The following is a 25,872-nucleotide window of genomic DNA, read 5'->3' as shown; positions in this document are numbered from 1 at the left end:
CCAATCACAGTGCACTATTTTAGGTTTAAAAACAGAACAATACTGATTCAGCATTAGTTCATATTAATACTGATGGAGTGATACAGCAATGAAATAAAACTAATTATTCAAACAAATCTTGCATCGCCATTATATTTAAATTATAAAAATGTAAATACATAATTAAATGCACGAGTAAATATAGTAATGAATAAACACATGTTGGTATTTCACAATAGAAATGTAGGATATATCCATAATGTTTTAATGAACTTCCATTAATATAAACTCAGACATAAAGCATAAACAGGATTGTGATCCGCAGTAAAAGAGGATTAAACATGGACATAAAAGCTGAGCCGGGATGTACAGCTCCTCTCTGCACACGCACCATTTTCTTGATGATCTCTCTCAGGGTTCCCCCCTTGATGTACTCCGCGATGAAGTTGAGCCTCTTGTCTTTGTAGAGGACCCCGATGAACTTTAGCACATTGGGGTGGTCCAGGCACCTCATCACTTTCACCTGAGGGAAAAAGAGGCAGAGCACGGGTTAATATTCTTTAACCTAGACTCGCTCTCTGAAAGAGCTCGGTCCTGGCACAGAGCACGGAGACTGTGCTTCACTGTAGTCATCCAATTCTGAGGGAAATGAAGGAAGAGTGCTGATGGAGGTGTAGTTTTACACCTGAAATGTTTTGGCTGTGTGTGTGTGTGTGTGTGTGTGTGTGGAAAACACTGCAGTGGAAACACAAACTAGCACTAGCTCCGCCCAGTTACGGGGCTTCTGTGGAGTCTGAGTGGTTTATGATTGTGTTGGAGTTTAAAGGGGGGAACACAGTAATAAATCTGCAGGAGTGAAAATAAAATCCTGAATCTGTGCATGGTGTATTTTCTCATCTTATTTTCTGCTGACGCTGGGGTTTTCAGGTTCAACCGAGGGTCTCGTTCAGTTCAGATCAGACTCAGGGAAAATAAATGATTCCACATCCCCCTAGTGTCCTGCGTCTCGTTTTTTTTTTGGGGGGGGGGGGGGGGGGGGACAACACTAAAAGAAATGAGAAAATCTGGGATGTCACCCAGAATCCTCAGAAATGTTTATAGCTGTGTCATCAAGAGCCCCCTGACCAGCGGTGTCACCGTGTGGTACGGCAGCACGACTGTGATGGACCGAAAACACTTGCAGAGAGTGGTGAAGACCTGCTGAGAAGATCACCAGGACTCCACTACCCTCTCTGCAAAGCATCTACCACCAGAGAGTCCACAGGATCCACCATCCACCCCCAGCAGGGACTGTTCACACTTCTGCCCTCAGGCCGGAGAAACAGAAGAGTCAAAAGAAAGACCACTAGGCTTCCCCACTGCCATCAGACTCCTGAACCTACCTCAGAAATAACTCTGCACTTTACTGTCAAACGATTGTTTCTACTTACTGCTGTCTGTGATTGTAGCACTCATTCACTTTACCGTTCACCTATGTATATATCTCAGATTTGGTATACTCAGTATATTTTGTGTATTGTGAATATGGTGGGTATTATATGTGTGTGTGTGTGTGTGTGTGTGTGTGGTGTTGTTTGAGTTCCTCACCTCCTTTAGGAAAGTTCTTTGAGTTTCATCGTCAAATCGTATCAGCTCCTTCATCACCATCACCTCCCCCGTCTCCCTGTGGGTCACCTGAGCACACACACACACACACACACACACACACACACACACACACACACACACACACACAACACAATACATGAAGGAACTATAGAAATAAAGTTAAAGGTCATATAACAGTAATAATGACCTGGAAAGATTTTAAAATACAGTTTAAAAACTGTCTTTGCATTTCATAATGTCCTCAGTCCGGTTCAACACATTGCAAACATGTGCCATTTAAAAAGAGCTGCATTATACGCAGACGTCTGTGTGTTAATAATAAATGTTCATTTTAATGTTAATATTAAAGCACTAATGTCTTAGTGCTGCCATCTACTGGTAGCTTTTTAAAATACTCCTTTTTACCCAAAAGCAAAGAAAATCAGTTTAATATTTGATTCTTGACCTTTGGATGAGACGGGAACTTCCCACAGCTTATGCAAATTTATGCTAATCTTTTCCTCTCCAGGAAATGGCAGCTATCTTCTAGTAGGCTGATATGTAAAGTGTGTGAGAGTGTGAGAGCATAGGAGTGTGTGTGTGTGTGTGTGTGTGTGTGTATATACCTTTATAGCCTGACCGAAGCAGCCTTTTCCCAGAACTTCCCCATGGATTAGGTCGGAGGGCCGGAATATTCTGTGCGTGCGATTAGTGACGACCCGGAGGCTCTCAGAGCGTCCGATATCTTTCCGCAGAGACAGAGGGGATGCTGCGTTACTGGAGCATGGTGATTTATCAATGCTGTAGCTCCGCCTACAGAGACACATGGGGAGACATGTCCAGTTCATACGTGTCCTCTAGGTCTAAGTGATTTTAACTCTATGGTGATGAATCTGAGTCTTTAAAATGAGAATATATTCAGTGGGCCGTACGTGATAATGCGTGAGCGCAGGTTGTTGATATCTGGGTTCGGGGGCTGTGTGATGGGAGTGACCGGACTGGGACTCTCAGTCAGGGGTCCGGGGCCGTCCACTGTGTCCCCTGGGCTGCTCTGGTCATGAGGATCGTGCTCGATGGTCAGCTGCAGCAGACGACTGGTCTCCTGAATCAGCAGATCGATCTAAACAGAGATTTAAAACTCCAAATGACTTCGAAGTTTATAAAATAACATGCGTGCCTTGTTCTAAAGGAAAAAACACCAGAGTAGCAACAAGAAACTAGGAAACAATCCCAGGAAGATGAGAAAACTTCGACACAGGATGTAGGTGTCCCGAGCTGAGCCCTGAGTTTCATGAACTAAGGAGGTTAGTCTCACTCCCTCCGGCTCATTACCTGTCAGCATAGTCCTAACATACAGCACCTGAGAAGGGAATGCTGATGGTGGATAAAGACACAGTGGCACAGAGAAGTGTGTGAGCAGCTAAAAAGACCTTGTGGTCCTTGTTTAGTTTGAGGTTTTTAGTTAAAGTCGCTGTGAACCTGGCTCCTCTAGTGTCCGCCTCTAGAGGGCAGCAAACAGCTCACCACAATTAGATTATTTCTGCAGTAAATTCTATTGAAATTAAAGAATGCGTTTTCCCCTCACCTCCAAATTCACAATTCTTGAGATACAACAATGTTCTACACCTCATAAAATATATAAAAATAAATATGTTTTAATGAGTTTTGATGGATTTCTGTGACCATATGAGTTTATCCTGTGTACCTCATCAAGGGGAACGTTCCTTATGGGGGTGCCGTTGATCTCCAGGATCCGATCTCCAACGTGTATAGCATTCTTCACGTCCGGACTGATAGTCTCTGAATCCACCCTGAGGAAACACACACACACACACACACACACACACACACACACACACACACACACACACACACACACACACACACACATACACACACATACACACACACACACACACACACATACACACACACACACACACACACATACACACATACACACACATACACACACATACACACACATACACACACACACACACACACACACACACACACACACTTGAATAAGATCACAGTTAAGCAGTGTTTGGCCTCAGGGGATCTCTTGGCAATAACAGTCTTCTCACAGAGAAGCGTTCATCAAACGCCATGATTCCAGAACAATTTTATTCTAATATTAACATCAGCACAAGGCCTCACTAAAGCTTTTATCACATTATGAACTCTTAGATTCTAACCACCTCCTCTTCACCTGTGACTTTTATTTGATTCTAGTTACATTTTTTATGATTGTTTTAGCGGAATTTTTGCCATTCATTTACCTTTCTTTTATTTATTTTAACTATTATTTTCTGACACCTGACTTTTCCGTGCACTGGTTTGTTTATGGTTTGTTCAAATTTAAACATTATAATGTTGTATTTAACTCTTTATTTTTTATTTATTATGTTTTTTTACTCAGTATTTCATGTACTAGACTGACTACTTTGTAAATGAGAGCGTGTACTCAGAGTATTAACAAAGGTCGATTTATTGATTGATTGAATTCTGTAGCAACAATGGAACAAACTCCATTAAATCTCTTAGTTTCAGAATAAATGAAGGATGAGCATGTGTCCAATTACTTTTGTCTAACACTGAATTGATGAAAAAAGTTCATCCTGTTTAACATGCCGGCGCACACACACACACACACACACACACACACACACACACACTTACTGTGAGACGCGCACTGTGTGGCTGTGGTCATTTCCAAACCCATTCGGGCTGGTGTTCTGATCGATGGAGAGGGAGAAGCCTCGTTTCCCGTCAGTGGAGGCCGGGATGGACACCAGAGTGACTGTGTGAGGGATTCGGGAACATGGAGAGTCTGGCAAGGTCACCGGGGTTACAATGTTCTGATAATAACAGTGTCCACTAGAGGGAGACAGGTGCAGTCAGATAACTCATAACACACACATGAAGAAACAATCTGAAAGCTATGAATATAAATAAAGGATATATTTAGACATAAAAAGCTGCTGAGATAATGTTTATGCAGCAGTTACATTAGTAAATGTTTTGTTTTGTAAGCGACAGCAAATTATTCCATGTCTTAGCTTATAAAATTAAACACGTTTAATAGGTTAATATCATTTAATATAGACAAGAAAACAAACTGTAGTCTTGAAAAGCAGAGCTCAGTGGAAACAGAAAAGCTCTGTCACTCAGTGGGGTCTCAGGACGGGAACGGAGTTACACGCAGGACTCAGGCTTGTGGCAACTCACCAGTAGAGTTTTGACCTCTCCACCAGGGCATAGGTGTCTCCATCACCAATGAAGCTCCTGCAGTTCAGACAGGTGAAGCACTCTGGATGATACTTCTGCTCTCCGGCAACCTGCAAACAATCCAGAGCCCTACAGTTTACAGACAAAGCTTTATTTCCATAGCCACTAACACTGATATACACCGTACCGTCCATAGACTCTGCTGCATGATACTTGCCCTCTGAATTCTCAGAAGGGTGGGTGCTCAGTTGGACAGACCACTGAAAGTCCTCTATAATTTTGACATGTGAGTTTATTTTTGCAGCATAAGCTACAGGGTATAAAGTCTCTGGAGCAGTGGAGCTGGGGTGAAATAACACCGTACATTAGTGTTACAGCCAACACACACAGGCTGTAATCACCCATAATTAAAAATATATATGTATTTATTGATAACACAATGGTGACAACAGCAGATAAGCTGGATTTGTGCTGAATAATTTGTTTGAGAATGAAATGTGTTGCTGAATGCATCCACTGTGACGCCTCACAACATGTAGCCACCCCCCCCGATTCTGAAGATAAGCACTGACTAATGTAGCTTTTCCACCACATGGGTCCAGCTCTACACGACTCGACTCGGCTCAGCTCGCTTAAAGCTCATCTGCCGAATGGATCCAGTGACGTTGCAAAACCCTGTCTCAGGAATCGCAGGCTTTTGGCCCTGGAAAGGCACTGGACATTTTCGTTCGCCATCGGCCCAAGGAGCATATAAACCTCTTCAAAACACTTTGAGGTATAGTCACAAGCTGCCGTTGTGAGTCCAATCAAAAACAAACGTGGAAAGCTGCTAGAAATTTTACAAGCGGCGGTTTGTGCTGGATTTGAATGAGTTCTGGTGATTAACATGACTCTGGCCAATCATCGCTCTGCAGGGTTTACACCTCACCATTTAGTACCTACTCAGCACAGTGGGAACCCGGCGAGAGCTGGGACTGAAAACCTACACGGTTTCAGTGACCAGGTACCAGGTTTGACCCGTGGAAATGCAAAAGAGCCATGCCGAGTCCAGTAGAACCATGTAGGTTCCATGCAGTGGAAAAGTACCATTAATCATTAAGATAAGGCCAGAATATTCTGACTTTATTTTTGGGAAGTTTCTGACTAATGTTTCTGAGTCACGGCCACAGGTCTGAACGGGTTCACGGCCCACCCAGTCAGACACTGTTTATTCACAGCAGGTTGGTGATGGAGCGTGAGGGAGGTAAGGAAAGCGTGAGACATGCAAAAAAGACAAAGGGAAAATACCCCCACCCCCCACCCCACCATTGAAAATCTAAACTGGGCACATTTCAACCTGCGCCAATGTGGAGCTGAAATTTTCAGGCCCTGCTACTATATTATTTCGAGCCACAATACTGTTGTCGTAGCTGCAGTCAGATGCCCCCTGATTGAGAAAGGCTGAGTTAGAGCAGTACAGGTGATGTAGAACTAATCCCCCAACATCAACACCTCACCTCACTGATGTCTCTGTGGCCGAAGGACATCAAATTCTTTGTGTGTGTGTGTTATTAGGCTGTAATTCAAGCAATAATTACGTTACTCATGTAGATGCTTTGATGCGTTATCATCACAGTCCATACCACACATGGTCAATACAGGCTGAGCATTATATCAATCAGGCTCTAAATGTATATAGAACCTGTCTAGAAATGTACACAAGCATCCACAGCGGATGCTTTTCGGCAACTCCAGGATGTAATTAAGAAAACACAAGACACATGCTGACCCTTGGTTTGACCTTGAGAATGATGCGGTCAGCAAAACCGGGACTGGTTTCCATATTAAGAATCAATAGCCATCTCCATCCACTTCCACTGTGTCCTGGGGGACTCTGGCAGGAAGAGCGTGCTTTGGGGAGTCTGAACGGTCACTCAGTGAATTTAGACAATCTGCTGATGTCCAGCCAGTTAATGAGGGGGCCTTTTTAACCTTAATGACCCCTTGATTTGAAGCCTGTATACTGTTGTAACATTGCTGTGAGGATTTAAAGGTGAAGGTCATGATTTTGCTCACAGCAGAGATACGGTATCTGGAGGTTTTTAGACAACTGAGAGACTCCAGATGTTGAAAACCATGAAAAGAGATAAGGAAATTGCTCTATTCCTGCTCCATAGGGGGTAACACTGACTTATTGTTGCTGTTACAGTTACATTACTTAAGGTGGAAATGACTCTAAATTCAGGAGAGCGCTAACTACATGAAAGTAAACGCAGAGGGAAAGTGCTACAAATGAGTTTCTGTGGTAATTCAGTGAACAAAAATTTAAAGTTAAGCTTCAGCTACCGACAAGATTAGTGTCGCTTCCTACTCAAACACACCATTCCACCTTAATTTCATAACATCCTCAATGATGCCTTTAATTGCAAGTTTCAGAATGAGATACGGCTCACAAATGTAACTCCAACTGATCACAAAGGCACTGGATGGACTTCCACTGCTCTACCGCTCTACAGCTGATCCAGAAGGTCCCATTCCATAGGTCAGTGCTGTTCTGATGATTTAATCCGCGCACATGCATTTGAACATCTGTGTCCACAACGTGTCACAGTGAAGAAGCTGAATTCACTGACGTGTATTAGTGACTGAAGTGTGTGATACACAGGGTGATGTTTATTTTATAAATTCCTGAGCAGTACACGCAGAGGTCAAGGGTCAGCTGAGCTGGAAGTGAAAAGGCTTATCTCAGTGCAGCTGGCTCACTTGACCCTCCAGGATGCCTCGATCTCACAACCTCACAACATCAGAATCACAGTATCACACTTCTCTCGCCTCTTTCAGACAGAACCAGGGAGGCAAACAATGACACACACGTTTGTAAACTGGCTTCAGACTCGATGTAAACATATAAACAGGCTTTTGTTGTCTGTGCTCTAGGTACAACTAAATTGTGCCTCCACTTTTACACACACACACACACACACACACACACACACACACACCCACACACACGCACACACACACACACACACACACACACACACACACACACACACACACACACACACACACACACACACACACACACACACACACACACAAGCCTGGGTGTTTAAACTTTAAACAAATAGGAATTCCAAATATAGGCATGATTGGTCTTTGACTGAAATATGTTAATTTGTAAAAACAATAGAGTAAACAAAGGACGGGCCTTGAACTAAGATGTCAGATGTGTCGCTGTAGTAGAAACCCAAACCCAAAATACGGATCCCACTTTACATGATCAATTAATTGACCATTGACTGACTGACCAATCAATGATCAGGACCTGATGGATAAAGGCTTTTAAAAGAACAGTTCGACAAAAACATAAATACAGCACCGTATCTCCTTTTTCTTTCATGTTTCTACTGTCCATTCTCTCAGCTCCACTGACCATACACGAGCACTCTTTAGAACTACAATTACAAAATTTAGTCAATTTGTTGCTCTGTATACTTGGCTACCCCCCTTTCCTCCTGTTCTTTAATTCTCAGGACCCCCCCCCCCTCACAGAGCAGGTGGTGGATCATTAACAGTGACGTGGTGCTGGTGGTATGCTAGTGTGCTGGTACGTGTGGATCAGACACAGCAGTGTTGCTGGTGTGGGCAGTATTTATAGCACACGACCAAATTATTCCTTTGTACTATTTCTATGTCTGATACATAAAGCTATTTGCACACAAACCAATAGAGCATGTATTTCCTCTTATGTACTGAGTGAGTGGGGGTGTGGTGAAGGTGAAAGCCACAGTGTACGAGCGAGGGAAACAACCATGACGCTATAACACACCTTCACGGGGGGTTTGTAGACCACCCTCTTGATTCTGAAACCTGACAGCACTCCAGTGACGGGAAAAATGACGTCCTGACCACAGACACCAAGGCGGTGGATACAAAATGAGCTGTTCACTTCTGTAAAGGAACAATGGCTGGTCTCCACCCACAGCGTTTAGCATCTTCACACACCAAGTTCAAAGGAAACTTAACAACTTTGAGAAATATCACAGATACAGTAGATTTCTCAACTCTATTTAAACATAGAGAAGGGGAATTCCACTCATTTCTCAAACATTTCAAACCTGCTACAGTACACAATGTATATGGAGTCCAGAGTTATTCTGTGAGGAGTGTGGTGTGTTCTCTCTGTGTCTGTGTGGGTTTCCTCCGGGTGACTGTCTGTGAGGAGTGTGGTGTGTTCTCCCTGTGTCTGCGTGGGTTTCCTCCGGGTGACTGTCTGTGAGGAGTGTGGTGTGTTCTCCCCGTGTCTGCGTGGGTTTCCTCCGGGGTGACTGTCTGTGAGGAGTGTGGTGTGTTCTCTCTGTGTCTGTGTGGGTTTCCTCCGGGTGACTATCTGTGAGGAGTGTGGTGTGTTCTCTCTGTGTCTGTGTGGGTTTCCTCCGGGTGACTGTCTGTGAGGAGTGTGGTGTGTTCTCCCTGTGTCTGCGTGGGTTTCCTCCGGGTGACTGTCTGTGAGGAGTGTGGTGTGTTCTCCCCGTGTCTGCGTGGGTTTCCTCCGGGGTGACTGTCTGTGAGGAGTGTGGTGTGTTCTCTCTGTGTCTGTGTGGGTTTCCTCCGGGTGACTATCTGTGAGGAGTGTGATGTGTTCTCCCTGTGTCTGCGTGGGTTTCCTCCGGGTGACTGTCTGTGAGGAGTGTGGTGTGTTCTCCCTGTGTCTGCGTGGGTTTCCTCCGGGGTGACTGTCTGTGAGGAGTGTGGTGTGTTCTCCCTGTGTCCGCGTGGGTTTCCTCCGGGTGACTGTCTGTGAGGAGTGTGATGTGTTCTCCCTGTGTCTGTGTGGGTTTCCTCTGGGTGCTCTGGTTTCCTCCCACAGTCCAAAAACACACGTTGGTAGGTGGATTCGTGACTCAAAAGTATCCGTGGGTGTCCGTAGATGTGTGTGTGTGTGTGTGTGTTGTCCTGTGACAGACTGGCGCCCCCTCCAGGGTGTGATCCTGCCTTGTGCCCAATAATTCTGGGTAGTCTCCCGACCCACTGTGACCCTGAACTGGATAAGCGGTTACAGATAATGAATGAGTGAATGAATAATAATAATAATATTTTTTTCTCAGTCACTTTGGAGCATTTCTCAAATCATCATCATTTATATTTGCACACCATTATGTGCATTTCTCAATACATTTCGTACAAACAGCACCACAGTGTGGATTACCGGCAAACGCCTGGAACATGACAGGACCTTGTGTCATTGATTATAAACAAGACGAAGTGTAGCCATGTTGTCAGCGTATCAGTGACTCTGAAAGTGTTTTCTGAATGTTTTGATCACAGTGAAAATGCACTTTAACTGTGAGAGGCCTATAAAAAGTAGAAAGTTAGACATCACTGGGTGTGGGAGACTGACTGAAAGAGACTGGACAAGATTCATGCTTTGTACTGTAGATCAATGACAAGAGCATTCAGCACAAAGGGATAAAAACAGACAAATGATCATGGGCTGCATGGAACATTACACTGGAGTCTTTCTTTGTCTTTGTCTCCAGTTTTTCTTTGTCCCCAGGGCTATTGAGCTGTTCAATGCTTCACTAAAGGGGAGAGGAGAGTTGGACTTCTCTGCATAGTCTGTCTGTCCATCCAACACCACCACCACCTCCACCTCCTCCATATTGCACATGTGTACCTAACTGGACAATAGACAGGTCAACCACTGGACAAGTCAACCAACTCATCTACCTCATGTGTACCTTAATCTGACAGCTACAATAGTAGGTGTATACTTAATACAGGTACATTGCACTAAATTGCCTTGCACTATTTTATTTAATATATTTATTTCTAATTCTGAAACTGCACTGTCATTGCACTGTACTTATATTGCACATTCCATACCCTTTGCACTATCCACACTTTTTCAACTTTTAAATCATATGCTGCACTAAAGAGATCATCCCCAGCTGCTCACAGTATCACAGATTCTTGCCAGGCTATGTTTGATTACTCTGACGATTGATTGATTGATTATTCTTAAGCACACTGTCAACTTCTTGGGTATTTGATTTGGATTTTTTTTTTATTTTTTATTTTATTTTTATTTTTTTAAACTCTATTAGTCCATTGCTGTTTAGTGATTCGTGTATGTGATGTCTAAGTCTGTAAGCTACTGAGACCTTGAATTTCCCCTGGGGATCAATAAAGTATCTATCTATCTATCTATCTTCTAGACTTCGTCAGTTCACTAAACATTTACCAAAAATGTCCAAAAGTAATGTACAAAATATGCTTCACAACTCACGAACACTGGATCAACTTTTCTCAGGAAATTATCATCACAAATGTTGATCATAATCATGTGATAGCTTTTAAAGTGTAGTTCCGCTTCATTTCAGTTCCACGAGAAGGAGAGCAGTGACAAAGCAGGCATTTCCATGGAAATTTGCCCCTCTGGGGTGGAGGGGGGGTTTGGGGGTATTTATGGGACATGTTGGCCCCAAAGGAAAGATCGGTTTTACCACAGAAACATCTGGAAAAAGTGTGTGTGTGTGTGTGTGTGTGGGTCAGAGCTGTAACACTGGAAGGTTAGATATTTGCTGGTTAGACTCGTGGGGTTCTTCAGAGCTGAAACTCTTCAATCTTTCCTGTTCATTTTTAATGAAACTGTTGGTGTGGCGTTGACAGGCAAGTTCTAGCCCATCTTTTAAAGTCAAAACAGCTCAGAGTTAGTGGAAGAGTCTTCCTCTCACTGTAAATGCAGCTGTAGGTTAGCGCTGGAGCTACGAGGCTAATGCTGTGCATTTCTCAAAACATTTCGTACATACACCACACCATGGATTACATCAACGAACATGTTAGTGTCCTCAGAACGACAAGATCTTGTGTCATTGATTGTGAACAGGACAGTCAAAACTTTCAGCCAATCTTTTCAGTGTTCTGTAGGTGTTTTCTGAATGTTTTGACGACAGTGAAAAGGCACAAAGCTGCACTTTTACTGTGAGGTGCATGAACAGTTCAGTTACATTACTGTATGTGAGGAATTTACTGAAAAAGACTGGATAAGATTCATACTCCTGCTTTGTACTGTTTATAATAATAATAATAATAATAAGTTACATGTATATAGCACCCTTCTTGTACAGTAGATAAATGGCAGACCATTTCATTATGATTCAGAAGAAAAAAGACAAGACCATTTAGTACAAATGATTTGGAGTATGCTGGCTCCTTATTTAAATATAATTGATCTAAAGCATCAAAAACTCCCCTTTATCAGTAAAAGTCATAATTCAGAGTCAGTTCAATGGACATTTACCAAAATATGGTAATAATTTACACAATATGCTTCACAGCTCGTGACAGCTGGGTCAACCTTTCAGAGTGTACTGACTTATGCAATGGCCTAGTGCCTGGATGTTTTGGGGGTTGAACAGTTCATCAGAGGACCTGTCTAATACACTCAACATCACAAAAGCTATTGATAATGTAAGTAATTGCAGACAGCTGTACACAGTCATCTGCGTGATAAACCAAAGCATGTGCTCTTTCTCCAAAATGAATGAGAAATGCATTTTATGAGGTGCACAAGTAACTTGATGATGTGGAGTTTGAAAGTGTGAAGTTGTTTTGAGAAATTCAGTTCTGATCTGAGAAATGCTCCAAAGCGACTTAGAAAAACTGTAACATGGACAGAGCAGAGACCTGCAAAATCTTCAGCACGAGCTAACAGCACCTTAGCAACCAGCTTGGACACCTTAGCAATAGCTTAGCAACACATTAGCCATGAAATACCATAATATCCTAAACAGATCCAAAATCTGATCGTGCTGAAAGACTGAGTGAGTGGCTGAATATAAGACTCACTAATTGATTGAATGACAGAGTGCATAACAGACTGAGTTACTGACTCGATGACTGAGTGACTGGCTGGATGACTGAGTGACTGGCTGGAGGACTGAGTGACTGGCTGGATGACTGAGTTACTGACTCGATGACTGAGTGACTGGCTGGAGGACTGAGTGACTGGCTGGATGACTGAGTTACTGACTCGATGACTGAGTGACTGGCTGGATGACTGAGTGACTGGCTGGATGACTGAGTTACTGACTCAATGACTGAGTGACTGGCTGGATGACTGAGTGACTGGCTGGATGACTGAGTTACTGACTCGATGACTGAGTGACTGGCTGGATGACTGAGTTACTGACTCGATGACTGAGTGACTGGCTGGATGACTGAGTGACTGGCTGGATGACTGAGTTACTGACTCGATTACTGAGTGACTGGCTGGAGGACTGAGTGACTGGCTGGAGGACTGAGTGACTGGCTGGAGGACTGAGTGACTGGCTGGATGACTGAGTGACTGGCTGGATGACTGAGTGATTGGCTGGATGACTGAGTGACTGACTCAGTGACTGATTGGCTGAATGACTGAGTGATTGGCTGAATGATTGAGTCAATGACAGAATGACTGACTGACTGATAGTATTACTGACTTTTTGAATGACTGAGTGAATGACCATGTGACTTTTCAATGACTGATTGGCTGGCTGGATGACTGAGTGACTAACTCAGTGAGTGATTGGCTGAATGATTGAGTGATTGGCTGAACGATTGAGTCAATGACTGACTGAAAGGCAGACTAACTGACGGACTGACAGTATTACTGACTTTTTGAATGACAGAGTGAATGACTGTGTGACTCCTCAGTGACTGACTGGCCTAATGACTGATTGGCTGAATGACTGAATTACTGACTCAATGACTGAGTGAATGACTGAATGACAGTGTGACCGATGCAATGACTGATTTATTGCCCAGACCGTAAGCATACACCAGTCAACTGGATTAAAATGGCTGAAACACGACTGACTGTAGGACACTTCTGGTCCTCCAGATTAATGTCCAAGATCTAACTAGCTTTTAATCTCCTCAAACCGATTTTAATTCTAAAACTAATTATTTTAGAATTAAAACTAAGTCTTTTATTCATAAAAATAAACTAACAGAAATATTACTAACAACTATGAGTGATACAATTATGAGTAGGCCTCATATAAAATAATTCTGCTGAACATTTTAACATTGTTCTGGATTAAAATTACTAATTAATCTAATTTACAAAATATTACAAGAGAAGTTAATGAAGGAAAAATCAGTACATTTCAGAGTGAATGGAAAAATGCGAAAACGTTGTCTAAAATTCTGTTTAACAACCGGTTGTCTGCACAGAAATCACGCCAAAGGACCTCCAACCTTGCCCTTAGTGGACCAACCTTGGTCCACTGTCTTGCATCTTGGCGTCAGGGAATGACTGAGTGTGGAACTCAATGACTGATTGGCTGAATGACAGAGTGAATAAAAGGAAGTAATAAGCTCTATTTTAATCGATGTTTAACAGCTACAGTGAACAAAGCTCTGGGAGGATTTTTCCTAAAAACCAAAACATTCCTTTGTTGGACCTTTTCCAGAAACAGATCAGTGTTTATGACCTGTGTCGGATCCTGTGTGTTCAAGTCATGCAGTGAGCTCCATGCTGGTTATTTATGGCTCCTCTGTGTAGAATCAGGCTTTTACAGGGGGGCTGTCCCTCTGTCACTAAAACTTCCCCCAGCTGTGGGTAGTTCAGAGAGGCGAATTCATTCACTCAGCCATTTATCATCAGCTTTATCACATACAGGTGGGATAAACATCAGCCGGACATTCACACAAACACACCCTTTTCCATGTGCTCTCTGTCTCTGCGTTAACTTCAGCAGATAAAAACATGACAAAAAATGACATGACTCCTCTCCAATACATCAGTATTTTGATGTGAACTGTATTACGGCTTCAGTGGGGTTCATTAAGAACTGGGATGATACTGAACAAAATATTATATCACATTAGCATGAAGGCATTTATCCAAATGTGTAATCGCTGTCTAAAGAGAAACCATGTATCTCCAAAATAGCAACGTTACAGGAGAAGGAAAAACCTTCTTAACTTCCAGTGGAGGTCAATGTAAAAAGATTTTAGAAAAAGTCATTTTGGACCATTTGGATTGGTCAATTCATCCTGAAGTTAATACATGTTTTAAAGCAGTTCAACATTTGGTGAACAATCAAAATGTTTATAATTGTATGTGCTACGCCTCATGTATCATAATGGTCAATAGGTGTTAGCTTTTTACTGAAACATTAACAACTTTAATGGTTGTGCATACTGCTCTAAACTAAAAAGAAAGTGCCTCGCATACAACTGTTAAACTGACCACATTAACGTACTGGTATTTGTCGACCGTCCCTTGGCTCTCACAGTAGTTACAGTAGAAGTTTAAAGCCAAAATTTTAATACATTTTAAAACTTTCTTGTAGATGATTGTCATGTTTCTTTTCCCCACATAGTTCTGATTTTACAAAACAAAGAATCCAAATATAGAACATGAAACCACCTTTACTACAGTTCCTCAGCTGCTCAGGCAGCCCTGCTAATCTGTAATAATGAAGACGTCTGAAAGTGTTTACTGTTGCTTTTCTTCTTGAAGTTTTAAGAGGAAAGTTCACCTCTGACATTTACTAAGAATTAAAGCAACTCTAGAAAAAAATTTGATACTTTTGCTCTTGAGCTCCCCCTACATTTGCAGAGTGTAATGCACATTTACAGCACTGTCTTGAAATGAAGTGGGGTGTTAGTAGTCTCCTACCCGCCACCAAAAGTTACATAGTGCTTTTTCTGCAGTGCTGAGCCCAGAGCAGCAACGACAGTGGCTCTATTCTCGCTTTTACAGCTCAGTGGAGCATCCCAGCGATTTTTAGGCTTTAGTTTTAAGCTAAAAACCCTATCTAATGTTGCTTTAAACAAAGTAAAGTGTAAAACACACCATCTTTATCTTTCTAAAAAATTATTTTAAAATCTTCCCCATAAAACATTAGCCTAGAGCTTGGGTTTGATAATGATTCTAATGTTCCTAACGAGAGATGAATATTCATCCCGTCATAAAGTCTCAGGTTAATTATGTCAGAGTTAAAGCGCAGACCTGACGTCGCAGTTTGGAGGTGAAGGCCACAGCAGGCCCAAGCTCCAGCGGAGAGCATGACAAACGAGGTCAGACAAGTGAGCGAGCGCAATCAGGTCAAGATCTGTCGGAGCATCCTTTTTTCTGAAGTGAGCAGTTTCCAGCATCAAGCCTCACTCTCCCAAAGTCCCAGCCACAGTGTGACATATAATTACATACACAGAATAAACCATCTATCTCCTTAATCTAGGATTAAAGGCTTGGGGTTTGGGGGCATCTCTGAATATGTCAAGACCTGCCCTAAATATGAAAAAGCATATGGTTCCTGCCAGAACTCTGGACATTTCAGATGCGAAATGAATTGCAGCTGATATTTTCAAACGATGTCAGGAAAAAATAAAAACACCCCAAATGTAGACACCAAACGTTATACAAGAGCCTTAGACTGGAAAATAGACCCATATGTCATCCACGCTATAAATAGACCACGCTGCAGTGTTTTAAATGGAATAAATATAAACATTACAGTGAGAAGGTGGTTGTAAAATAGAATTCACTACACATTCAGAGCTAACGTTTCCCACCATGTGTCGAGCATGAATATTTAATGAGAGAGAGACAGAGTCCTCAGAGGAAAGGCAGTCTCCAGATATACGTATAAAACAGAAACCACCAGCCATCTTACCTTCTTGTCCCTCTTCCACAGTCTTAGACAACAGAATCCCCAAAAGAACAAGTCCCCCACCATGACAGCGGCTCGGCGGAGGACTGGCTGCTCACAGATCATTCCACACCGACAGCATCAAAAACAAAACAGAGCCGGCGGCCAACAGTGTGTGTGTGTGTGTGTGTGTGTGTGAGAGAGAGAGAGAGAGAGACCACACCCCCCTCCTCCACAGGCTTAGCTCATCTCTGAACTCATGTCATACTCCCTCTCTCTCTCTGTGTATCTCTCTCTTCCCTTTCCACTCTGTTTCTATCTCTCTCTCTCTCTCTTTCTCTCACTGACATCATCACTTCCTTTCCGAGCCCGTCCGTGTGCTTCTGCGCAGTGGCTTTGTGCCTCCAACCCCCTCCCACACACACACACACACACTAACACTGCTGTCAGACTGGTAATAGCTCACTAACCAAGCCGTCATACTGAAATTGGGCGATATCTCATAAACAACACATCACAATATTCAAATATATTTTCAGTATAAATGATATGTAAAACAGAGTCAACCAAACACACTATAATCGGTGTTGTCATCTTTTAAAAGGCCCGTGAAAAGGGTAAGATTTCAAGATATAGGCAAATAATCAAAATCTGGACACAACTTAGAGATTCAGAGAAGATTCAGGCTTTAAAATCTTCATACAGCGTGTGATAACAGTGGATTTGATTGATGTTTCTACAAGAATATAAACCAGGAGCGGCTGCAAAGTCCAAAAAATTTGACGTGGTTTGGATATGTTTATGACCCAGACACTTCTGTGACAACTGGTCATCGAGCCACACGCTCTCACCGAGGAGACATTGATTAAAGAACAGCGGGAGTCTCCCGGATCTTATTTCACAGCACAGCCAGAGCCAATGAGCTGGAGCTGTGTTGGGTGGGAGTTTGAGGGGGTGGGGGTGGGGTGATAATGTTAATCAATGGGACCCGGCGGCTAGAGAGGTCTGGCAGAAGAGCCATCTGACCCAGAGTGTGTGGATATTAATAGATTCACTGCTCTGCCCTCGGCATCTCACAACAGAGCAAACAGGACCACAGTCGGTCCACACATTTCTTTATATTTCATTTATATTTGTGTGCACTGTAAGTAAATATAACATTAACAAAGTCCCACCTACATCACCCCAAACACCCACAGTCCATCAGACTGTCTCACTCACTGTCTGACACCTGTTTCTGAATGTTACCACTCGAAGCATATCAGAAAATAAATAATATCTAATAAATGTATTAACTGAGTTAGTGTCTGATGCTGTGTCACACACAAATGTGGATTTTAGTGTGAAACTGACGTTAAGCTACTGATTACAGTGATGATAATGTACTGTACTCTTCACGTTCACTGTTCACCAAGTCTGTCCTAACACATATTTTATCTAAAAATGACTAATGCCTTTGTGGATTAAAGCAAACAAATCCTCACAGAAATGTTCTAAAATGTTCTGCCTAGCTTTCATAGCTGTTTCTAACTCCCTAACGCCCTCCTGTTCAGGAGAAATGCAGTCAATTTTATGTAATAACTGCTTTAGCTCGGAAATTGTACCGATGGCAAGTTTGTGCTGGACGTCTGCACTGCGTGCTGTAGAATGTCGAATCTCTCGGACCCAGACGGTGCTCCGCAAGATTTACAAGGCACCATTTAGTCCCTACTCCGCTCGCTTGGAACCATGAGAGAGCAGGGGCTAAAGCAGAACCCGGTTCCAGGACCAGGACCAAATTTACCTGATGGAACAGCTGAGAAGACAAACCGAGTCGAGTGGGGACTCCGCAATGGGAAAGCACCATATGGTTTGGTTACATCTGGAAAATGCAGATGTTTAAAAAACATCAGTGAAATCCCTCTTTTATGCAAAAGGTTTCTAAAGTGAAAGAGTGAAAGATGGGTAGCTTCCGAGGAGCAAAGAGAAAAGCAGTAATAATAAAACTAGAGTGATGTGTTATTGTGCAGTCAGTCCTTAGAGTAATCTCTGCCCCGGAAACAGAGAGGGTCCCTCCCCTTTCGGTTTGAGACAGTGACACTGAACACCACAGTATACGGTGCACACTCATTTCCACAAAAACAAATCACAGGTGTTGGTCAACACAGCCGTCTGAAGACAGCACCTGTTCTGTATCTCCTGTCTGTTATGAACAACTCCAAGGCATCAGCTTGTTATCACCACGAAACCCGTATATAACATAACATTACTCACAGTGGAGCTCAACCGGTCTTGCAAGGACATACGTGAGAACACACATCAGAATCAGATCGGAGAAACACCACAGTCCTTATACCTTTCATTTTTTGGTGTTTCCATTTCTAATCCTGCAGCAGCAAAATGAACAATTCCCCATTTCCCAAACGGCAAATCACAAAGACAGCAAAGGAACGCAGCTTGATTTTAAGAGGTCCGTTTACGTTCTGTTATATCATCCTGAATGGGGAAATGGCTAGTTCTTCATTTTTATTTTGCAGAATTAGAAAGAGAAAATCAAATATCAAAAGACACAAAGACCCACAGCAAACACGACAATAAAAATAAATATTTATGAGTGTGTGTGTGTGTGTGTTACTGGGGTGTGGGCATTGTTCTAGAGGAGGATCAAATCAGGTTCACAATGAGGGTTACATTTTAAAGTATTTTAAAATAGCAATCAATCATTTTCTCTAGTGATTCTACATCTTATTATGAAACAGAATATATACTGACACCTAGTGGTCTGCATGCAACAGAGGCTCTGTATTAAACACAGTTTAAACACAGCCTACATGGAGCAATACAGTGCAGTCTGAACCGTCAACTCAGGTGGGTGGATATAATAATAATAATAATAATAATAATAATAATAATAACAATAACAGTTTACATTCACCACGGAACAACAACTGAACACAGCCAGTGACTGCATTACGCTGGGTTTGCAGCAGATAAAACTAGTCTAAGAGACATTGAGAAACAGAAACAGACTCTGTGTTAGGGCTGGGTCATGCCAGTGGGGGATGTTATTGCTAAAGTGGTGCTTTCCAGTCACTCCACGTGTGTGTCACAACCATTTCACAATGTTCCTGCTGTGACTGATAAGCCGGAGGTTAGAAGGTGGGTGAGGGAGTGTTTAAATAGTGGTGTTTGTGTGTGTGTGTGTGTGTGTGTGTAATAAAGAACCTCTTTGGGGATCTTATTTTTAATAATATTCTGAATGGAATGAGTAGGAAGAAATATTGTATATATATATATATATATATATATATATATATATATATATATATATATATAAAGGAATGGAGAGAGAGAGAGAGGAGAAAGAGAAAGTGAGAGAGAAAGAAAGAAAGAGAGAGAGAGAGGAGAAAGAGAAAGAGAGAGACAAAGAGAGAGGGGGGAGAGAGAGAGGAGAAAGAAAGAAAGAAAGAGAGAGAGACAGAGAGAGAGAGAGAGAGAGAGAGAGAGAGAGAGAAAGAAAGAGAGAGAGAGAGAGAGAGAGAGAGAGAGAGAGAGAAAGAGAGAGAGAGAGGAGTGGTCTAATTACTGGATTCTCTTCTCTGTTAATCACTGTAGTTCTTGTAGTTCAAGCCCATTTGTGTTTCTAATAAAGTGGCCAGTGAGTGTCAGTTGCACCTTCTAATGTAAAGTCCTCTGACCCCAGAGGGGTAAAGTCCTCAGACCCCAGAGGGGTAAAGTCCTCAGACCCCAGAGGGGTAAAGTCCTCAGACCCCAGAGGGGTAAAGTCGTCTGACCCAGAGGGGTAAAGTCGTCTGACCCAGAGGGGTAAAGTTCTCAGACCCCAGAGGGGTAAAGTTCTCAGACCCCAGAGGGGTAAAGTTCTCAGACCCCAGAGGGGTAAAGTTCTCAGACCCCAGAGGGGTAAAGTCCTCAGACCCCAGAGGGGTAAAGTCCTCAGACCCCAGAGGGGTAAAGTCCTCAGACCCCAGAGGGGTAAAGTCCTCAGACCCCAGAGGGGTAAAGTCGTCTGACCCAGAGGGGTAAAGTTCTCAGACCCCAGAGAGGTAAAGTTCTCAGACCCCAGAGGGGTAAAACAGTTGCTGCACAGACCCCTGTTCAATCCACTACAATCTTATCAGATTCTGACCTCACTAATTAGAACTTTAATTACAAAAATTAACTTAACCATTCATTTCAGAGGTAGAGCTGGATGAACACAAACATCTGGCCACAGCGTGTATCAGGACACGGCTCCATTCTGTCCATGAACTAAAAGCTACTGAGGACAATGGAGGACAAGTGGAAGAAACACTTTTATCAGACCATCCTCCGCTGAGTGCATCTTCCTCCTCGTGGCGGATGTTCAGGACTGTAATGTGATTGAGGGGCATGGCCGTGTCAGATTTACAGTCCGGGACCTGTCAGTACGCCACTGCAGGCTGAAGGAGACGTGGGCACAGAGCGGATGCTGGAAAAGAAGGCTTTAATTCACTTAGCGTGGTGTGGGCTGGGGGGGCTCTATTAGAGAGATTGCACTCCAGAGCGCAGGCCATGTGTCCGTCAGTCAGGGCGTGGGGTCTGGTTTGAAGTGCTCGAGGAGGGACAGGTCACAGGGTTTACAAACCATAATAGCAAGGCAAGGCAAGTTTATTTATAGAGCACCTTTCATACACAATGGCAATTCAAAGTCATTGTCTGTCTGTAACCGCTTTTTCCAATTCGGGGTTGTGGTGGGTCCGGAGCCTTGGGCACGAGGTGGGAACACACCCTGGAGGGGACGCCAGTCCTAATCACTGCGACATGGCAATCGAAAATATTTTACCAAAGATACAAAAGTGCTTTACGGTTGGACGCAGTTTGGGTTTAAGTTCAGTGTGTTGTTGCCGTGCTGCTTTGGGACCGGTCACCAGCTTCTGGATCAGCAGGTGTCATACTAACGTCACTCTTTAAGCAGTGGTTTTTGGAGCTGCTACTTCTCTAGTTTCACTTTTACTGCAGTCATTGTTGACTGGAGAATGAACACAGACCTGGGACAGGTCAGTAATCAGTGTCCAGCCGTGGGCCAGCAGCAGGTTCTGTTTACCTGAACCCACACAGTTGTCTTCCTGCTGCTCTGAGCTCATCCTTAGCCTCAGGAGACAAACACGCTGAGTAAATAACCTGGTCATGAAGACGAGAGGCCGAGGCTGTTTTAAAGAGCTGACGTAATGCCTCTGAAAATAGTGAATGTAGTGGCTACGAGCAAAGCTTTCTGTTTGAGGAGTGTGTCTGGTTTCTTCTTTCTCACAGAATCCAGGCATTGTCCAAATTTAAAGGGACAGATTCTCCTCTTCTCCACAAAAAAAAGTAGCCTTCTCACATCTAAGCAGCCCTGATCGGGACGGCCGTTCTCAGCAACTGTTCCTTTAAAAGACAATGATCCGCTCGCTGTTCACCCACTCACCATCGTCAGCGTGCAGCAGGGAAAAGTAAAGTTCTCGTTTTAGCTGTTTTCACTTGGTTCTCTTATTTCTCCACTGTCCATAGCTGGTGTTATCACATGTTTCTGACTTAGGCAGCCCACAGAAAACTGACTGGGTGGTTTTGTTTCACAGTGTGTGTGTTGGTTGCCTCCAGATCTCCTTATGAATGTGCGCAATTTATGTTTTCTTACTATGTCCCTATTAAATAATATTATTCTTTCCAGAAATGTGGCTGAATATCTACATATCCATATTTGCTTCTTTAATTCATCACTGGAGATAAAATGCTACTGGAGCTAAAACATAACAGGAGCTTATACCTCATCGATGGTGTAAATCCTCTCGCTTCTGTCGGACCTCGCTGAGAGACACTGACTGTTATCTCAGAGAGACACTGACTGTGAGACACTGTGAGACACGCAGCCTTCTGTTCATACCACGTTAATTATGGTAAAGCAGTCACAATGAAAAGATGTTTTGCTGGAAGTAGACGTCCCCCCCGGTGCAGACACTAAAACTGGCAAAGATTAAATAGCAATAGCTCCTCCTTCTCGCGACCAGCACTAACTTTCCCCTCATTTACATAATCTGTTCTGTTCACCATGAATTATACAGAACGGCTCTTTCAGCGCGGCCAGCCGCAGAACAGAGGAACGCTGTTTAATTCATGGGGATCCTGCTCACATGGAAATAGAGCAGCGTGAATGTGGTTTTGTTGGCGACGTAACGGGAGAGTGGCTCTGAGAAACACGACCCTCGCCCGTCCGGGAGGAGAGATTGCAGGGTGCGGAGAGATGCAAACAGTGGGGTGGAGGCAGAGGGATGCAGACACTGAGATGGAGGGAAAAGACAGAGATGAGACTCACCATGATGAGGCCTGTGGTGATGGGCTCGGTGCAGCCGTGACACAGCTCACCGAATTTAGCCCAGTAATCCTTCTTACAGAAGAGACCTCCATCTCTCTCATAGTACCAGTGGGACAGGGAGGCACTGCACTCGCAACATCTGGTGGTGGAGAGAGAGAGAGAGAGAGAGAGAGAGAGAGAGAGAGAGAGAGTAACAGCATTAAAATGTGTCAAAGAGACATACAGGAGAATTAATTAGTTCACGGTTTTCTCGCAAAGTTGTTTCCAAGCAATTCTGACCACGTGGGTTTCCTTTGGGAAACTTTGTGACTGTCTGTGAGGAGTGTGGTGTGTTCTCTCTGTGTCTGCGTGGGTTTCCTCCGGGTGACTGTCTGTGAGGAGTGTGGTGTGTTCTCTCTGTGTCTGCGTGGGTTTCCTCCGGGTGACTGTCTGTGAGGAGTGTGGTGTGTTCTCTCTGTGTCTGCGTGGGTTTCCTCCGGGTGACTGTCTGTGAGGAGTGTGGTGTGTTCTCTCTGTGTCTGCGTGGGTTTCCTTCGGGTGACTGTCTGTGAGAAGTGTGGTGTGTTCTCTCTGTGTCTGCGTAGGTTTCCTCCGGGTGACTGTCTGTGAGGAGTGTGGTGTGTTCTCTCTGTGTCTGCGTGGGTTTCCTCCGGGTGACTGTCTGTGAGGAGTGTGGTGTGTTCTCTCTGTGTCTGCGTGGGTTTCCTCCGGGTGACTGTCTGTGAGGAGTGTGGTGTGTTCTCCCTGTGTCCGCGTGGGTTTCCTCCGGGTGACTGTCTGTGAGGAGTGTGGTGTGTTCTCCCTGTGTCTGCGTGGGTTTCCTCCGGGTGACTGTCTGTGAGGAGTGTGGTGTGTTCTCTCTGTGTCTGCGTGGGTTTCCTTCGGGTGACTGTCTGTGAGAAGTGTGGTGTGTTCTCTCTGTGTCTGCGTGGGTTTCCTCTGGGTGAATGTCTGTGAGGAGTGTGGTGTGTTCTCTCTGTGTCTGTGTGGGTTTCCTCCGGGTGACTGTCTGTGAGGAGTGTGGTGTGTTCTCTCTGTGTCTGCGTGGGTTTCCTCCGGGTGACTGTCTGTGAGGAGTGTGGTGTGTTCTCTCTGTGTCTGCGTGGGTTTCCTCTGGGTGAATGTCTGTGAGGAGTGTGGTGTGTTCTCTCTGTGTCTGCGTGGGTTTCCTCCGGGTGACTGTCTGTGAGGAGTGTGGTGTGTTCTCTCTGTGTCTGCGTGGGTTTCCTCCGGGTGACTGTCTGTGAGGAGTGTGGTGTGTTCTCTCTGTGTCTGCGTGGGTTTCCTCCGGGTGACTGTCTGTGAGGACTGTGGTGTGTTCTCTCTGTGTCTGCATGGGTTTCCTCTGGGTGACTGTCTGTGAGGAGTGTGGTGTGTTCTCTCTGTGTCTGCGTGGGTTTCCTCCGGGTGACTGTCTGTGATGAGTGTGGTGTGTTCTCTCTGTGTTTGTGTAGGTATCCTCCGGGTGACTGTCTGTGAGGAGTGTGGTGTGTTCTCTCTGTGTCTGCGTGGGTTTCCTCCGGGTGACTGTCTGTGATGAGTGTGGTGTGTTCTCTCTGTGTTTGTGTGGGTTTCCTCCGGGTGCTCCGGTTTCCTCCCACGGTCCAAAAACACACGTTGGTAGGTGGATTGGCGACTCAAAAGTGTCCGTAGGGGTGAGAGTGTGTGTTGCCCTGTGAAGGACCTGCCTTGCGTCCAATGATATGAATATCATCTCTGTCCAAAGAAGAACACGTATCTCTATTTTTTGTGGATTTTTAGTTTACTATACTGAACAAAAATCTGAACAATCTGAAGAACCGCGTCTTCAAAGAACCATTTCACCATTAACATATTCTACACAGAATCCATGGTTATATGTAGTGCCACTGCCTTTAGTAAAGAACCCTTGAAGAACCCTCTTTATATAATCAGCCCAAATCAGCCAGTGCAGAGCACCGCTCTCTGAGTTAAAGCACAGTGAGTTCAGAAAGATTACTGTGTTGATGTTATCCACAGAAACCTCTTATTAGAACAACCACAGACTCATCGTGTTGTTCTAGATGCTGCAGAAACAACAACCAGACCGAAAACAACATGAAGCACAAACACTGACACCTGCCCTGCCTCTGTTACATTTGTTCAGTGCATATTAATCAAATCAAATCAAATTTATTTCTATAGCACTTTTTTTTATAACTGATGATGTCACAGAGCAGCTTCACAGAATAAATGCATAAATAAGGGCGGTCCTAACCCCTGTGAAATGGTAAATTAGAAAAGTGAAGTCACTGTAGGAAGGTCTGTGAGATCTGCTTTGAGGTTAGAGGTGTCAAACAGCTCCACTGGGGCGGGGGCTTTGGGGGGGGGGGTAATATTAGATGCAGGAACTTATTTAGAAATAGTTAAAGTTTGCAGAATCCTCTTGAAGTGAAAGGCGTTAGTAGTTTGTAGTTCATTCTCTTTTGCACAATTAACAGCCTCAACTCTTCTGCTAAAGCTTTAGACTAGACGCTGGAACATTGCTGTGAGGAACTAATGGCATTCAGCCACAAGAGCTCACATGATTGACCATTTAGAGGCTGTAACAATTTTTTTTTTATTTTCTGGGTTGATAACTTTTGAAGCATAAGATATATTTGGCAATCGATCTGAGCTTCTTTGATACGCTGCATGACCACCTTCCCATTGGTAAAAGCTGCCCTTGATCCAATATGGCGGCCATGTTCCGGACGTAGCGTAAAATGTAGACCCCTTTCACCCGTTATTACTGGGGTATTCAGATATGCCATTTTCCCCTTTTGTTCTGAAGAAAAAAAAGGGGTTTCCTGCTACTTTTGACTCATCCTCTACATGAGATAAATTCATTACACTGGAACTGAACTGTGACGATGAGAGAGAGGTACAACAAACAGACCATGACCATCACTGTGGCCACCCTTCCTGACCTCCCTCTCTCTCTCTCTCTCTCTCTCTCGTCTACCAACTTGTCCTCTCTCTCTCTCTCTCTCCATTAGAGGCCAAAAAAATTGATTAGACCCTTCCCAGAGGGATGAAATTCATCAATAATTTCCCTCTGCTGCCCCTGCTGCCAAACAGCTTCCTGTCCTGTCCCCACTGGCCCTGCTGTAACCAGCTAAACTGAGTCTGAACCAAGGG

General features: G+C 43.8%; 1 protein-coding gene across 1 annotated transcript in view; it reads right to left on the bottom strand.

Moving 5' to 3' along the window:
- limk1a (LIM domain kinase 1a) overlaps positions 1–25,872 on the bottom strand; it is a 73,033-nt gene that overhangs the window by 12,114 nt on the left and 35,047 nt on the right. Inside the window, exons 3-10 of the mRNA XM_066652556.1 lie at positions 22,735–22,873; positions 4,801–4,910; positions 4,252–4,449; positions 3,272–3,377; positions 2,499–2,686; positions 2,193–2,379; positions 1,567–1,653; positions 371–502 (exon numbers count right to left, since the gene is read on the bottom strand). Of these exons, the coding sequence (XP_066508653.1) occupies positions 371–502; positions 1,567–1,653; positions 2,193–2,379; positions 2,499–2,686; positions 3,272–3,377; positions 4,252–4,449; positions 4,801–4,910; positions 22,735–22,873 (1,147 nt within the window). The remainder of the gene's footprint in view (positions 1–370; positions 503–1,566; positions 1,654–2,192; positions 2,380–2,498; positions 2,687–3,271; positions 3,378–4,251; positions 4,450–4,800; positions 4,911–22,734; positions 22,874–25,872) is intronic.

Source organism: Hoplias malabaricus, chromosome X1 (genome assembly GCF_029633855.1).
Source record: "Hoplias malabaricus isolate fHopMal1 chromosome X1, fHopMal1.hap1, whole genome shotgun sequence".
Lineage (NCBI taxonomy): Eukaryota > Metazoa > Chordata > Actinopteri > Characiformes > Erythrinidae > Hoplias > Hoplias malabaricus.
This window is presented reverse-complemented; position numbering and strand designations above follow the sequence as displayed.